Source organism: Gossypium hirsutum, chromosome D13 (genome assembly GCF_007990345.1).
Source record: "Gossypium hirsutum isolate 1008001.06 chromosome D13, Gossypium_hirsutum_v2.1, whole genome shotgun sequence".
Classification (NCBI taxonomy): domain Eukaryota; kingdom Viridiplantae; phylum Streptophyta; class Magnoliopsida; order Malvales; family Malvaceae; genus Gossypium; species Gossypium hirsutum.
In genome coordinates, this window is record NC_053449.1 from 62,718,129 (window position 1) to 62,735,227 (window position 17,099).

Below are 17,099 nucleotides of genomic sequence, written 5' to 3' on the forward strand. Positions count from 1 at the left end.
ATCTCACACTAGCTCGGCTTAGTTCATTGGACCGTATAATAAAAATAAAATTATCTTTAACGCTGTTTTTTTATTAAATAATAAAGAAATAGTTACCTAAAAAGTAGGTTGAGTTATTCATATATATGTTTGTGTTTATATACTTTTTTTATGTTAAATTAAAGTTAATTATAAAGTTATTTTTTAATTACATAGTTATTGAGTGAGTTTTATTATTATTATTATTTCAAAAATTTCATAACAATTCTTTGAAATAAAAAATACAGGGACTAAATTCCTAATTTTCAAAAAATACAGAGACATATAGCATATTTTAACCGGATTCTAATTTACATATTTAAATCATTATAGGCTTTATTTTTTTTATTAATTTACTAAATTTAGAGATTTAACGCAATTACATAAATGACTAACAAATCATTTAAAATTTGAGTTAGTATTTGATATAGTCGGAGTGTACTTTTTTTTATTTTATTTTACAAGTAATCTTAAAAAATTGTTATGTGTTTTTTTTTATAAATATTTTACTGTACCTATAAGGCTTTGGTCAACCCAGCTCTGCTTGTATAGTCTAAAAACTTCATTGACAATGTACCAAATATTATTACTTAATTTTTACAACAAATTTGTAGATTTAGGGGTTGAATAGAGAAAATATATAGATTTATGGAGGTTTGTTTTGAAAACATTTTTAATTTTAGAAAACATTTTACTTTTTAAAAATAAAAATAACGAAAATATGTTTAGTACCTATTTTTCTATAATCAAAAGATGAGAAATAAAATAAAAGAAATTACATTTATATGGATTGGATTGGAACCAAAGTCCCAGATTTAATTTTTGAAAATTTGTCAAAAAAAATCATTTTTACGGGTTTTAAAACAAGGCCAATTAATTTAAAGTTAAAAATTTTGTTTTAATTATTTTAAAAAATAAAAGAAAATAGTAAAAAGTTTTTTTTTTAATTTTCACATATTTTCATTTTTCAAAAATCATTTTTAAAACTTTCAACCAATAACTTTTATTTTAATTTTTCAAAAAAAATAAAAATGAAAATGGACTCTTTTTCCTAAAGTCAAATAGAGATTTAGATTTTGATATAAGGAGTCCTAATTTTTAAAGTTATTTGAATCGAATCAATTTGATCATTTAAATTGATAACAAATCAACATATCAGTTCAGAGAAAAATATTAAACCGATTGACCTGAAAATTGATTGATGGGTGTCGAAACCACCAAATATAAATTCCTACTACAAAATAATAGTAAATTGAAATATAGAACAGTAGAGTCGAATCTACAAGGACTTGTTATCTAATTTCGTCTTTTCTCGTAACCAGAATTACTGTCGTGGTAACAGTTGTGCCCACGACCTATACTTTGCAATGTTGGAAAATAAAAAATGAGTTTTAGTTGATAAAGATAATAATATTAAAAGAAAAGAAATATATATATGTATATAAAATAAAACAAAAAAAGGTGATTACAAAATGAAATAAATTGGTAAATAAAATATTTTTAAAACTTAATCTTAGTCTCGATATACTCCGAACTTGAACCGATCTTTGAAAAATAGTTTTTCCCTTCCAACCGATAAGTTGGTTATAGCAATCGAGGACGCCTCAAACCGCCAACTCTTCCTCTCGTAGTCGATTCCAGTACGATCTGCAAATCGACCCTTGTCGAACTTCTATCCATGCGGCGTACCTGTAATTTAAGACTTTAACAACTTTGCGATCTGAAAAGCCCAACTCGAATTACCGACCTCAACACGTGGGTCGTTTAAATTCGATCACTATCTCCCTTGACGGAATCCAACTAACTTTTTCCAATTGAACATGCTAATTTGTTTGCGCGATTTTGCATACGGCACAACCAACTCAACTTCACAACTGTACGCCAAACGATTTCAACCCAACGCACGCTTTTTGAATTGAAACCAAATCAACTTTAAAGGATGAATTTGTACTATCTCATATACCGGAAAGATAGCGAATAACGAGTCGCAAAGTATTTAGTAAGAGTTTATATCTCAAAATTATTTTGTTGGAGTGGTATCCAAACTAAGGCTAAAAAGAGGTTTAGTTAAGCATGAAATAAATCATGCTAGATAAAACAAAAAAAAAAGTTGAAAGTAAAAGAAATTTGAAACAGCATAATTGAGAGCATTGAAACAGAAAGGAAAAAAGAGAGTAAAGAATTGATTCCCCCTAAGCCAAGTCTCCCATATGCAATTCTTTTTTATATTTTTTTATTAAAAATTATCATCAAATTTAAACTAATTACAAATTTTAACAATGTAAAAAATAATTTGATATTTATCCACCCAATTTTAAGTCTGCAATCTTTCAATCTACCCTCCTCTTTACTTTTTGTTCCAATTTAGCCTTTTTTTTTGTAAAAATTTGAATTCAGCACATCAACTTCATTCTTGACAAGAAAAACTCAAATTTAATAATATTTTATTCAATAATTAACCAAAAATAAATGTATTAAAAGTACGATTTTATTTTGCCATCAAATTCTCCCTACTCAGCTGATGTTTGTCCTTAAGCATAATATCCACTAAAAATAACTCGTTAATCTTTTTCAAAATCAAAATCCCCTTTCCTAGTCAAGCACATTGCAAACAATTAGATGAATAAAAAATAAAAAATTGCTAAACTCAATCAATAAGCATTTTATAATGTCACATTTAACTATTTCGCTAGATTTAGGCCTAATCAAACATGTGAAACATCATACCTAATATATACTTTTAGTTATATTATTTTTCAAACATAGTCAAGTCTTTTAAGGCGAAGTGAGATGACAACCCAAGCATCTCACCTCAATCACTCAACCTGACACGTTCTTTTTATTTATTTATTTTTTAATAAATTCGAGACATAATCAAACCTTTTGACGCAAAATGAGATGACAACTCAAACATCTCATTCCGGTTACTCAATTTCACATGTCCATAATCAATTTATTTCTTCTTTCTCGAGGCAGCTTAGTTAGCGAAGCGTTACAAGTTTTGGCTCATCACTAAACCTTTTGACGCTAAATGAGATGACAACCCAATCACCTCATCCCGATTACTCAATTTGGATACATTTACGAATCTTTACTCTTAACCAAGCTATTAGCAAATTTATTCATTTATTTAAACGAGTACTTTCATTAGGCAAATTCGAAAGAGCCAACAATTTTCATGAAATATTGACTAAGGCATAATATTTTCAATTATACAAAATATTCATTGATCAAGCAGTCAATACTTATTCATGATTCACCCACTTATTTAAATAAACTAAACATAAGAATTAAAAATTTATTTCCGAAACGAATTAAGAAATTATTATTAGCAAAATACATGTAAAGAAGAAAATATGGCACAGTCTTACGAACCCCCCTACCTAGCCCATATTGCCTTCAATGTGCAAATTAAAATATTAATAAATAGAAGGTCAAGTGTACTCCCTGTGTTAATTTGGCAAAGGGTGATTTGGACAGTTCAGGTTGGTTCTGGTCAGTTTGATCCTGGGTGTATGTTTCAACAAATGACAACAATAAAATTTGACAAGGCGTGCCCACACCATAGAAGTCCAAATCTAATTTATTTTTGGATGAAATAGGACAGCCTCTACCATCGTTCCTAGAAAACAACACAATAAAATAGATTAAATAATAATCTTGTTTATTTTATTTTCAACATAAATTAAACTGAATTCAAAATTAAATAAATTGAAATAAATATGGGTTGTCTTCCAAAAAAGCGCTTTTCTTTAACTTCATTAACTCGACGACCTGAGTGTTATTCATTCGGTTCCTCGAGAATTAATTTTTCTACTAGTGCACTTGAAAGTTCTCGTAAAAAGATCTCCACCTTTTCTCATTGTCCTTGAAGTATTTCTTGAATTCCTCCATTATTGGTAATTAAACCAAAAAAAGAATGTTGAAAGTAAAAGAAATTTGAAATAACATAATAGAAAACACTAACACAAAAAGGAAAATAAAAAGAGAGTAAAGAAATGATTCCTCCCAAAGCCAAGTGAGCTATACATAATTTTAGTGCTAAAATCTAGCTAGGTTTCCCTTAAAATTTATCACTAGATAAATCAAAATTTAAACTAAAGATTAAATTGGAACTAATTACATGTTTTAACAGTATCAAAAATAATTTGATCTTTATCCAACCAATTTTAAGTCTTCAATATTTATCTAGCCAACTTCAAACCTTTAATCTTTCCATCTACCCTTTCTCTTTGTTTTTTATTCAAATTTAACCTATTTTTGTAAGAATTTGAATTCTAACACACCAACTTCATTCCCGATAAGAAAAAACTCAAATTTAATAATATTTTATTCGATAATTAGCCGAAAATAAATGTATTAAAAATATGAATTTATCTTGCTATAATTGATATAGATTAATTGAACTAAATTTTAATATTTTTATTTTTTGGGTGCTTCACGATTCACGATTCAAATTTTGACCTTATCAAACAATTTATATTTCTTTCAATTAGGACAAAAGAAAAGCGTGCTATGAATGAGTCAGCTCGATTCTCGCTACTCATAATATCTGTAGCCATTTTTGTTTTTTTATGGAATCACTTTGATTCTTTTTTCCCACATTAGCTCTGCAAAACCAGAGCTTTCTTGGGGAACAAACAAATACATGGAGAAGGAGAACCTTGAAGAGCAAAGGGACTGCCTTGAATCCCCACTAATTCCTCAATCTCAACAGGGATTTGCCAAAGATGAGATATTGGGCGAGGTTAAAAAGCAGCTCCTGTTAGCTGGCCCTCTTGTATCTGTCAATTTCTTGGTATTTGCTTTGCAGCTTATATCAGTAATGTTTGTGGGTCATCTTGGTAACCTTCCACTTTCTGGTGCTTCAATGGCGACTTCCTTTGCTTCTGTCACTGGTTTTAGCTTGCTGGTAAGTACCCTTTTCACTTGAACACAAGTGTGTTTAATTGTCCTTTCTTTTCTTTAAATTCAGTATTATCGTATATATATATATATGATGTTACGTTAGTTTACTAATTTCACTCACAGAAAGCCAATTATTTAACGGTAGTCGTTTTCATCAAAATTGAAATTTTGATCTTCAAAAAATATAGTGACTAAGAATTATCCAATTAAGAAAACATGGACTAAATTTACAATTTTACAAATAGTATAGGACTAATATCATAATTTAACTAAACAAATTTAACTGTTATGGACTAAAATTTATCAAATTAAAATGTAAAGACTAAATCTATAACTTATGTGCAGTACATGGACTAATAGTAGAATTTCACCTTCTAGTTCTAATGCTTTCCCCTTGTGATGGTTTAGAAGGGAATGGCAAGTGCATTAGATACATTTTGTGGTCAGTCTTTTGGAGCGAAACAGTATCACATGCTTGGTATTCACTTGCAAGGGTCCTTGCTTGTTCTACTAACAGCCAGCATTCCCTTGGCATTTATATGGGCCAATGCTGCTTCCATCCTTTTATTCTTCGGGCAAGACCCGGAAATAGCGGCCGAAGCCGGTAAATACGCTCGTTTCATGCTGCCAAGCATCTTCGGTTTCGCCATCCAGGAATGCCATATCAGGTTCTTACAAGCTCAAAACAATGTGGTTCCAATGATGATAATCTCAGGATTCACAACATTACTTCACATCCTTGTTTGTTGGATACTGGTGTTCAAGTCCGGTCTCGGAAACAAAGGCGCCGCTTTGGCGAACGCATTCTCGTACTGGACTAATGCTCTGCTTCTAGTATTGTATGTCAGAACCTCTCCTTCTTGTAAGAAAACTTGGACAGGTTACTCCATGGAAGCTTTCTATGGTATCCTTAAGTTCTTGAAACTATCAATTCCTTCAGCTATAATGCTCAGGTGATTATGATTGTTTATGGTCATAGTTATACGAATGTCTTGATTGTAACTGTAATTCCGTCTGTACATGTTTCGGAACAGCCTGGAAATCTGGTCCTTTGAGATGATGGTCCTTTTATCTGGTTTGCTTCCAAATCCAAAGCTTGAAACTTCAGTTTTGGCAATCAGGTTTATATCCCATTCCATTAAATGCGATACCTTTAAATTAGGTAAATGTATGACGGAGCCCTTGTATTAGAAATTAGAGTGTATTTTGGTTTACTCTATTCAAAAAATAGGTAAATTAGTCATTGTACGTTAGACCCAATAATAAATCGGTCTTTTTATTAAAAATTTTATCTATTTTTACTGTTAAAAACTGGTCTTTGTACGTCAGTTTGAGGTATATATAGCACACCACATGTCATTGTCTAGTTATTCTGTGAGCTACACCAATTTATAAGAATACAAAGGGATAGAATTTTTACTAGAAATGATCAATTTGCTCTTTAATCTAATGTATAGGGGCTAATTTACCTATTTTTTTAGTTGAGTGAGTAAAATGCAATCTGACTCCAAATACAAGAGCCTTCATAATATTTTTACTTTTAAATTATAATCAACAATAATGTCAGCAAATATCATTGACCAATTGTGAATCTGTTACTCTTTCAGCCTTAATACATGTTCAACAATTTATATGATACCCCTTGGACTCAGTGCTGCAGTGAGGTGAGCTTTCAATAACTTCATGCAATTTAATTGCTTCTTTTTGTTATTAATTTCCCTCTTATGGTTATATTCTTTGATCAGCACAAGAGCTTCCAATGAACTAGGAGCCGGGCGACCGCGGGCCGCTCGACTAGCGATCTGTGTTACGTTGTTGATGGTGGTCACTGAAGGAACCGTGATAGGCACCGTCATGATTTCGGGTCGAAAATATTGGGGTTATCTCTATAGCAAAGATGAGCAAGTGGTGAAATATGTAGGACAAATGTTGCTGCTCATTGCTGCTGCCCATCTTATTGATGGTATTCAATCTGTACTTACAGGTTAGTGTGCCCCCAACTTACTAGTTTTACCCCTTTATGCCAATGTATCCAAAAAATAAAAAATAATGGGTAAACTCCACTCATTAAACTATTAATAAGTTTATGTTTTGATTACTCAACTTAAAAAAATTATAAGATAGTCATTGAACTATTCAAAAGTTTTTATTTAAGTCATAATGAGTTAGTACCCATTGACGAGTAAAATAATATACTTTAAATCTAAGTCAATCTAACTGTCAATATCGATGGTTGAAAAATAAAGTTGTTTGAATTTTGATTTGCAGATATGTGACGTTCAAAGTTGTTTCATAAAAAAAAATTTGAAGTATAGAAAAGAAGGGAATTAGAGCTTTTAGTTGGTGCAGGTGGTGTAAATAGGGAAAGCTATACAACAAGAAGTTTAATAGTCCAATAACTTAAATAAAAAATTTTGAATAGTTTAAGGGTCATTTTATAACTTTTTAAAATTTAATGATCAAAATATAAAATTACGAATAATTTAATGACCTTGAATTTAGTTTACCTATAAATAAATAAGTACATGAATAAAAAATATATATTGCAGGGGTTGCTAGGGGATGTGGATGGCAAAAAATTGGGGCATGGATTAATCTGGGTGCATATCATCTTATTGGTACCCCGTGTTCAGTTCTACTAGCTTTTGTTTACCATCTTGGAGGGAAGGTAATAGTTGAGTTACTTTCAATGATTTTTAAAATAGATATCTTTCATGTTTGTTTTACTGTTAATAATAATTTTAATAATGTTTTGATTATCATTGACAGGGACTTTGGACAGGTCTAATTGTGGCACTTTTTGTGCAAGCAGTATGTTTAGCCATAGTCACTCTAAACATTAAATGGGAGGAAGAAGTAATTAAAGCTCTCTTTTGCTATATATATATACATGGATAAAGTAATATTTAGTCATTGAATTTTTCGGTCCGATCCACATTGATATAGAGATTTGTCAATTTTTTTCAGTTTTGGCCTATATGATAACATGATACTCTGATATTGTATCAAGTCATCATCTAAAAAATTATGATAATGACATGGCACAATCTTATAATGTCATGTCCTAATATAGACCAAAATTGAGAAAATTTGTTAAGCTTAAAAACTAATGCGAACCAAAAGATAACTCAATAATCTAATTGAAAAAATTTTCAAAATTCAAGTATTAAATAGTACTTTATCCCTATATATATTATGATATATATATGTAATATTAATTTTTATTTTGTCTATTTGCAGGCAAAGAAAGCTGTTAATAGGGCAACAAATTCATAGGGTGCAATGTTATCATAAAGAGAAGAGATTGACTTGTACTGTTATGCATTATTGCCACCAAGTGCTATTCGATTAAAGTCTTAACTCGATTGGTATATATTTTGTTATTAATATAGGAGGATGTGGGTACGAATGTATTAAAGCACATTATTCTTCTATTTATGAGTTGAGGAGAAACTATGAACAATTCTAGGTATTGTGTCAAAAAGAACTGATACGATCAGAATTTATAATAAAATTATTTAAAAATAAAAAACTAATCAAAATATTTGGACGGTTTATAAATCGGTCAATGTTTTTTTATTTCCCATTTAAAAATATGAATTTAAAATTAAATTGTGGAAATCTAGTGCACTAAAACCCAGATTTAGATTTTTTAGTTTATAATATTGTGATAAATTTGACTGAAATTTTTTTTAAAAATACAAAATATGCATAAAGGTCCAAACAATTTCTTCCATTGCTATTCTCTATATTTATAGTAGCAAAACAAAAGGTGCAAGTTGCTTCAAAATTTTGTCATTTAAAGGGTTGGATGCCTTATATATAATGGCAAATTACTTAATTAGTCACTCAACTTTTTTGTGTGTTTGTAATTATTAATTTAATCACTAAACTATTCGAACTCATTTTTTAGTCACTATGCCATTAAATTTGAAAAGGCTAGATAACGTAATTATTATAAACTACATGAATGGTCACTCAATTATTATAATTTTTTTATTTAATTACTGAAGTCTTTTAAATTAGATTAAGCTGGTATCGAAAGTTTGACGTGATTTTTTTATTTGCCTAATAATAAATTTAGCCCTTTAATATTTATACATTTTATCAATTTAGTCTTAATTCTAAAACCAATAAATTTAGCTCTCAACATTTTTAAATTTTGTCAATATAATCCTAATTATTAGTTTTTTTTTTCTCTCTGCCTAATCTTTTATGCTCTTAGTTGGTGGTATTCAATGCAGGTAAACTCAAAGGTCTCCAACTTCCTATCTAGAAAGATCATAAGTTGCTAGTAAAACTTTTTAACAATCTACATTAAACGGTGCTTCTTCGACACTAAAAAACTCAAAAGCTTTTAGTTTTTGGTGCCAAATAGATCATAAGTCATTGGAAATTTTTTATAATTTTTTTACTTTAATCTTACTAGCATGAAATTAAAAAAATTATTTAAAACTTTCTAGTGCAAATTACTAGTAAGGATGTTTAGGACCAAATTTGTTGATTTTTTTTAAAAGAATTAAGACTAGTTCTTATAAATATTAGGCCAATAAAAAAATGTCACGTCAAACTTCCGTTATCAACTTAACGGCATGGTGACCAAAAAACTAATTTAAAAAATTTAGTGACTAAGTAAAAAGAAAATTTATAGTTAGGTGACCAAAATAAAAACACTCTCATAGTTGAGCGATTATTAGTGTAGTTTATAATGGTCACATCATCCAGCTGTTTCAGACATGACGACACAGTGACTAAAAACAATGAATTAGTGATCAAATTAAAAATTTTCATAGTTCTATGATCAAAATAGAAACACACAAAAAGTTCAGTGACTAATTAGATAGTGGCAAGAAGAAAACCTACACCAAAGATAATTATTCTAGATTTAAAAGCATGAATTAATGAAAAAATTGCAAGTTTTTGTCAACATATAATATTGTTGAATGGGCTTACAGATTCCAAATGTGAACTTTATGGGAGCACCAAAGAAGTGGCTATCACAATTTTATTTTGCTATTAGTCTTTATACTTTAAAAAAGTTATGAATTTAGTCCCTAGACTTTAACCTGATCAATTTTAGTCTCTCTACTTTTTAAATTGGTCACTTTTAGTCCTTATACTTTTCGAATTTTAAAATTTTAGTCCTAACCTAAACAGTAGCTGTTAAATTTATTTGTTTACATTTAATTACTAGACCTGTATTGTATATACAATTATAGATTTAGTACAAAGTTTTCAATCGGATCATTCTAAGTTGCGGATTTTGAAAGTTCAATCTTGAGGTAAAAAACAATCGTGAATTCGTTAACTAAATTTGTAGTGAGTAACATGTGAAAATAACAAGATGATTAACCTAATGGATTCCCATGCTCCAAGCTGCTTTGCCTAAGAAATCTACACGTAGGAGACCCATTGACCAATACTAATATATATTTTAAGAAATTATTTATTTTACCAACAAATATTGGTTGTAGTGGTAAGGCGCATTACATTATAAACGAAGTTATAAGTTTATCTTTGAAGAGTCAAAAATAAATTTTAAAATTTTAAAAGGGTCAAAGTACAATTTTATTTTTGAATATAGCAAGTCTTTGAAGATCAAAATGTATTTTTAGTATTAAATTAACTTATAATTTTAAAGACTTTAGATGAATAGCTACGAAACTCGAGAAAAGGTATATCATATATAAAGTGGTTCCAAAGTATGGTTAGAAGGAAACAGTATACCAAAACAAGCTTTTAGCGGCGCTGAAAAGTATCGAAGCGCCAAAAAATGCCGCTAAAGAACGCGTCGCTAATTTTAGCGGCGTTTTTAGAAAAAAAACGCCGCTAAAGACCAAGACCTTTAGCGGCACTTTCCCCGAAAACGCCACTATTAACCACGACCTTTAATATAGACATTGTTGTCAATGTAGGAGGACATGGTTTTAAGTGCACTGAAACACATTATCCTCCTATTTAAGTATTGTGTAAAAAAAGAACAGATAAATACGATGAAAAGATTATTATTCACAAAAATTTACATCTATCTCAGTCTGAAATCCAACCTTAGATGTCCACTTTCTATACCAAAATAAAGCTTAAACCCCTTACATACCAATCCCCCAAACTTGTTTTTCTCCTTCTTTTGTACTTTTCCTACATATTGAACCCCAATTCATAATCTTTGAACATTTCATTGAACTGAACAACAGAAGAAGCCGAATCCCAACAGTTAGAAGACCCTACTTTTGCATCAAACCCATTAGACCACCAAACCATGTTGTCCTTTAAACCATCAAACCCATCAACTTCAGCCATTTCACCACCTTCTTGTACACCAACAAACTCATCCACCACCTCAGCCTGCCGGAAACTCGAAACCAGTGGTCCCATTGCCACCGGTTTCGAGTCCACCAAAGTATCTCCGGTTAAGGGTGTTGTAGCAGCTGCAGCAGGCTCCATAACAATGTTAGGGGTACTGCCATTGGAGGCACCTTGGATGGTTACTTTTTGTTGCAATGGAAGAATATTAGGCCATAGAGCTGGATTGTTGTAGAAGGAGAAGATTGGATTTTGAAGAGCTTGAAGTTGAAGATGGAGTTGTAAACGTTCCATGGCTGAGTTTGTTAAACCCTGTGGGAACTGATTATTATTATTATTACTATGGTCCGACAAGTTGGTATTGATGTCGGATTGTTTGTGCCTCCCAAGTAGTTTCTTCTTCAGTTTGGTGTTCCAGTAGTTTTTTATATCATTGTCTGTTCTTCCAGGTAGCTGTGCTGCAATTATGGACCACCTAAGACAAAACAAAGCACATTATCAGTTGGTCAAAATCCTATGAAAAATGTATACATATATATTTGACGCTTAAAGTTTTGGGGTCTTGGATATAATTTTCAGATAAATGTAATTTTTAGTCTCTCAATCATAATTTTTTATTATCGTTTTTTATATTAGTTTTAGAATTTGATAATTTTTCTCGATTTGACTCATATTTGAATTCTCTTAAAATATGATAACGCGATACTTTTAAAATTTTGTTACGTCATCACTTAATTTTTTTTAATTTTTAAAATTTTTATAATAATGTGATGATGTAACACATTATCACAATTTAATGAAATTCAGATTAAAAAATTTAATTAAAAAAATTCTCAAATTCCAAAGCTAATGTATACCCAAAGAAGTTCAATAATCGAATTGAGAAAAAAATTATAAAATTTAAGTACTAAATGTTACTTTATTCTTATAATTTTTGTAAAATACTAAAAACAAAGAATAAAAAGACAATCCTCGCTTGTTAGGTTAAAGTAAAAAAAGAAAAAAGAAAAATTTGGATCTTCATTTAAGGTATAACTCTAAATTTAATTAAGATTTAATGTAATTTAAAAAAACAACAACAAGATACCTGCTTCCAATACTCAAATAGAGGTTGCAGATGATGTTGTCTTCTTCTTCAGAGAAACCACCATGTTTAATGTTTGGTCTCAAATAATTCAGCCATCTCAGCCTGCAACTCTTCCCACATCTCTTCAAACCTGTTCACAAGGTCAACTTCATCAACTATATCTTATACAAACACACATATATATATTACTTAAGGTTTGTATATAGGGTATACCAATTTTGTGAGGAAGAGCAATCCAATTGCCACCACGAGTGCCATGCTTCTCTATATAAGCCTTGAGCTTAGCATCCTCTTCGGGTGACCATGGTCCTTTCTTCACATTGGCTTTGTCACAGCAAGGTGCTCGACCCATCTCTTTATTCAAAATTAGCCAAAGGGGAAAAGCTGGTTAGATGCTGGGAAACTTGGGTGAATGAAAGACCTTGATTTATAGGTATGAATTTAGTAGTGGGGTGACGTCCACTGACGAAGGTATCTATGTGGACAAAAAAGTCCAACACATTACCTTCATTAGTCAACCCTATTCTTCTCTTTCTTCTCTACCATCTTATTATTACAAATCCGAATACGATGACTTAACACATTATCGAATATGTTACGTTATTCTATTTGGTTCAATTGGTTGAAAGATAAAATTTTGAGTGTTTAGTTGGCACATTTTATTCAATTATATTTTTAATACAATTTGTTTCTCTTTTAACTCTTCTTTTAATTTTTTTAATCTCAATTTTTATAAAATCATAACAATTTTTGTAGCTTTTATTACAATATTTATTAATAAGTAAATATGTGGTGTTGAAATAAACTCTTAAATCATTATTATAATAATTAAAAGCAACATTAATTATATTTATATTTTATGTACATGAAGGGTAAAAATGTCTAAAAATTAAGATTCTAGATGGACGGTGAGATTATTTAAGGAAGAGGTTGTATGGAGGATTACTTCCTATGTTTCAAAATCTTGACACCATCGAGAACGTGAGACTACTAACTCATGAGAATGTTTGAAATCCAAACTAGGTAGTCTCGTTCCCAAAATCTTTCATTACTATCGAGAATATAAGATTTTACAAATCAAATACCCCTTTCAAATAAAACCCTCATTACAAGCATGTTTTTAAAAATTTAAACTTGTATTTTCAATATTAAAAAAGACGAGATTACTACCATCTCAACCAACAATATTTTTATCTTACTTTTTGGATTAGTTTGATTATCTGATTAATCTATGCATAGAACTAGACAAAGTATACCACAACTTTTCTTCTTCTTTTGCATTTTAAATTAATCTCCTTTAGTTTAATTTAATATTAGGGAATTGGACCAAATGTGTACAGGTACAAGGACTTGTTATGAAAAAAAAAAAAGACACACACCTTATCTTCTCTCATTTGTCTTTTCTATCTTTGTTTTGTTTTGTTTTTTTTTGAATAATCTCATTATAAGTTTTAATTATATCTGTATTATTCATAATCTCTTCCCTAACCCATAAATAGGAGGATAATGCACTTCAGCTCACTCGAACCTACGTTTTCCTATGTTAACAATAATACCCATGTCTATCAAACTAAGATTTAATCGACGCATTGTTCCATTATTAACCTAAGCTTAAAACTTAATTAATTAGACTATATGAAATTATATATATGCTTAGAGTATTATTGTATGTAATGGAGAATAATTTAATGCAAATACAACTTCTTTTTCTTTTCTTTTTTGAAACAATGCAAACACAGCTTTGACTGGTAAATATGTTCAATTTAATGGTATATAATTTTCATAGAGGAAGTTTCTTGGAATGACACTACAGTACTGATAGAATATGTGATCAAAAGGTATATTATGAATTCATACCTTGATTAAGATATGTATGTTGGAAAACTACATTTAACATTCCGATCGAATTGGGTGAAAAGATTTTGTGTTAATCAAGTTGAAAAATCTTATTTTATCATTCTAACTCGATTTGATATTTTTTCAAATTGAGTGGAATTGTTCAAGTTAAATTAAAATATTAAACATGTCAAATTAAAATCTTGTTACAGTATAATTAATTTAATGTTAAAGTACATCAATTTGAAAAAATTTTCAAAGTAAATAATAAAAAAACAATAAGATACTTTTGAATGTTAAACTTGAATCATTAGTTAATTTATTTAGGTCCCAAAATTATTATTTTAGAAAATTTTTAACTTTCTTTATATATTCTTTAGAATTTTTTTATATTTTTTTAAATATAAATTTTGGAATTTTGATAAATATTTTTATTTTCTTTTTGTAATTTTTGTTCAGAGAGACCAATTTACTCATTTTCAAAATTGTCGAGGACTAAATGAGTATTTACACCAATCTGTTATTCGAATTATTCGAATTGTGAAATTTAATTCGACTCGAACTCGAAACTCGAATTACTTATTTGAGTTGGCTCGATTAACTCAAAATTCAAATTTCTTTTTCGATTTTTTCGAATCGAATCGAGTTTTACTCATCCCTAATTTCTTCAATGGCTACTTTTTCTTTTCTTTTCTCGGCCAATGACTATTTGAGGATATTTGGAAACCAAAAATATTTATGAATTTGATAATTAAGTTCATTTTGATTTAGGATGTTGTTATTTTTTTAATATTACACAAGGTTGATATATTTTTTTAGTTTTAGAGTCACGTCATCATTTTTTTATATTTTCTAAATTTAAGGATCAAAATGAGCATAATTGTCGAATTCAAATATTAAAGTGAATCTAATTATCAAATTCTGGAACTAAAAGTTATATTGACCCCTTAATATATAGGTCATTGTAAAATTAAGAGTAAGGGGTGACACATACCTTTTTTTAAAAAAATTAAATATTTTAAAAAATTAGGATACATGATATTATTTGAATATTATATTCTTACTCGTAGAATAAAATTTTCTACGTATAATGTATCAAATATTAACCCTTAAAATTTTTAAAAATAACACATATTACCCTCCCAAACCTACTTGCGAATTTTTTTATTCTACTAACGGTAAACAAAAGTTACCTAAATTAAAAAGAAAGACAAACTACAAAAATAGTCATCCAATAATATACTTTGATTCTATTTTGGTCACTTAATTATTTGTTTTTTTGATTAATTACTTAACTTTTCGAAACTAAATATTTTAGTCACTCTCCTATTAGTTGCCATTCAATACATGACGGAAAGCTGACGTGAACTCTTTTTAGTTATTGTCTAACTCGAGTTTTTCAAATTCTGTCACCTCATCCTCACCCCTGCTATGCTATTAAGAAAAACCAGTTACGTATTAGGGAAAGTAATTTTGTAACTAAAATGAAGTAAAAATGGCTCTACATTTGACCTACTTGTATTAAGTGACCTACTAACCATGTCATCGTAATGCTTTTTTTCTCTTATTATTGTCAAATTTTCAATTATGGTAAAAAAGAAGTATAAATTGCACATCATGATCATATGGTCATAGAAAAACAACTAAGTAGGTTACTAGCATTGAATTGTACACTGAAAATGATCTAGAAGAAAATGGTTTTAAAAATCAGATGAATAATCGAATCAATTAGATCATTTAATTCGATTTTAATTAAATAAATTATAAATTTTATAAAACTGATTTAACTGGTTTCAAGTGGGTTAATATATGGCTCTCGATTTAATCAATTCGGTCCAATTCCAATAATCATGGATTAAATTTGTAAATGTTGATTCGAATACCCAGTTAACTTGAATCCAAATTAATTCCACATGTTTTATTGGCCAACATTTCGCTAAACTGATAAGAAACAAATAGTCACAATCAGGGGCCGAATCGATTTTTTTCTAGAGGACCGAAATTGAATAATAAACTTTCAAGAGATCAAAACGTAATTTCATAATTTCATAATTTAGTTTTCTTCATTTTTAGGGTCAAAGTGGAATTTATGATAAATTAATTTTTAATTTAGTCATTTAATAGGAATTTATATGGTAATTTTTCATTTGAAGGGTGGGACCAAGATTTCTACCTTCCCTTTAGATTCGCTCCTGGTTTATGTTAGATGTAGCGATCTGTAATTTTTTTTATTCGTATTTAGTGATAGTTTATGTCCTACTCCTTTTTTCTTTTTCTTTTTTTCTTATAGAAGCAAGTAGAACAACTCATTGTTGACCTTATTTCCTTTGATTAATATATTTAATAAGGTATGAGAAGAAATAAAAGTGTTTTTAGAATCTTAACTACATGAAAATAACAAGAGGAAACTATCAAAATCAAAATTATTCTAAATTCTTAATCAACAAATAATTGACTAAGATCTTTTAGTTTTTTCTATTTATATAATACGGTTCCAGATTATATGACGTCGTAAGTAAATTCCCATGCATATCAACACGTACCTTATTATAAGATTAACACCTGTTTTTTGGTGCGAACTCACCTCGTGCGAGCTCATGAAAATATGCGAACACCTCACGTGCAAACCCAAGATGCGAACAATGCAAGCTAATTTCCCCTTTACAAAAACACCTAAAGGAAAAAGAATTAATTGCACCATAGATCTTCAAAATATAACATTGATTCTAAATTAGTCCCGAATCAAAACATTTGGAGATGAATTTAAGAATGTCTAGTAGAATCTAATTGCAATTTTGTGTTTCTCTAATATAAGGATAATATTTAAATTTAATGGAGTTTAAAGGGTTGAAAAATAATAATGTAATGGTAATTATTTTATTATTGTCTTGTATGTTTGAAAAAGGAGAGGGTTGGCTAGTGCTAAGCTGAATATTAGGCATGATAT

At 29.3% G+C, this 17,099-nt stretch overlaps 2 protein-coding genes across 5 annotated transcripts; one reads left to right on the forward strand and one right to left on the reverse strand.

Annotated features, from left to right (window-relative positions):
- The first annotated feature begins 4,520 nt into the window (after positions 1-4,520).
- On the forward strand, positions 4,521-8,487 carry LOC121225287 (protein DETOXIFICATION 16). Of its 4 annotated transcripts, none has more exons than XM_041109530.1 (8): positions 4,524-4,930; positions 5,338-5,879; positions 5,961-6,047; positions 6,534-6,590; positions 6,672-6,910; positions 7,476-7,594; positions 7,696-7,782; positions 8,167-8,487. In XM_041109530.1, exons 1-8 carry the CDS (start codon positions 4,667-4,669, stop codon positions 8,200-8,202), a joined length of 1,431 nt encoding a protein of 476 aa, XP_040965464.1. In that variant the 5' UTR covers positions 4,524-4,666; the 3' UTR covers positions 8,203-8,487. The 4 variants fall into 4 exon arrangements, with proteins under 4 accessions (XP_040965466.1, XP_040965464.1, XP_040965465.1 ...); XM_041109529.1 differs by having other exon boundaries at positions 4,526-4,930; positions 5,335-5,879; XM_041109532.1 differs by lacking the exon at positions 5,961-6,047 and having other exon boundaries at positions 4,521-4,930.
- Positions 8,488-10,915: 2,428 nt separating this feature from the next.
- LOC107944093 (transcription factor MYB36) lies at positions 10,916-12,707 on the reverse strand. Its single transcript, XM_016877911.2, has 3 exons — positions 12,530-12,707; positions 12,317-12,446; positions 10,916-11,704 (listed from the first exon to the last, which is right to left on the reverse strand). Exons 1-3 carry the CDS (start codon positions 12,666-12,668, stop codon positions 11,065-11,067), a joined length of 909 nt encoding a protein of 302 aa, XP_016733400.1. The 5' UTR covers positions 12,669-12,707; the 3' UTR covers positions 10,916-11,064.
- Positions 12,708-17,099: the final 4,392 nt, after the last annotated feature.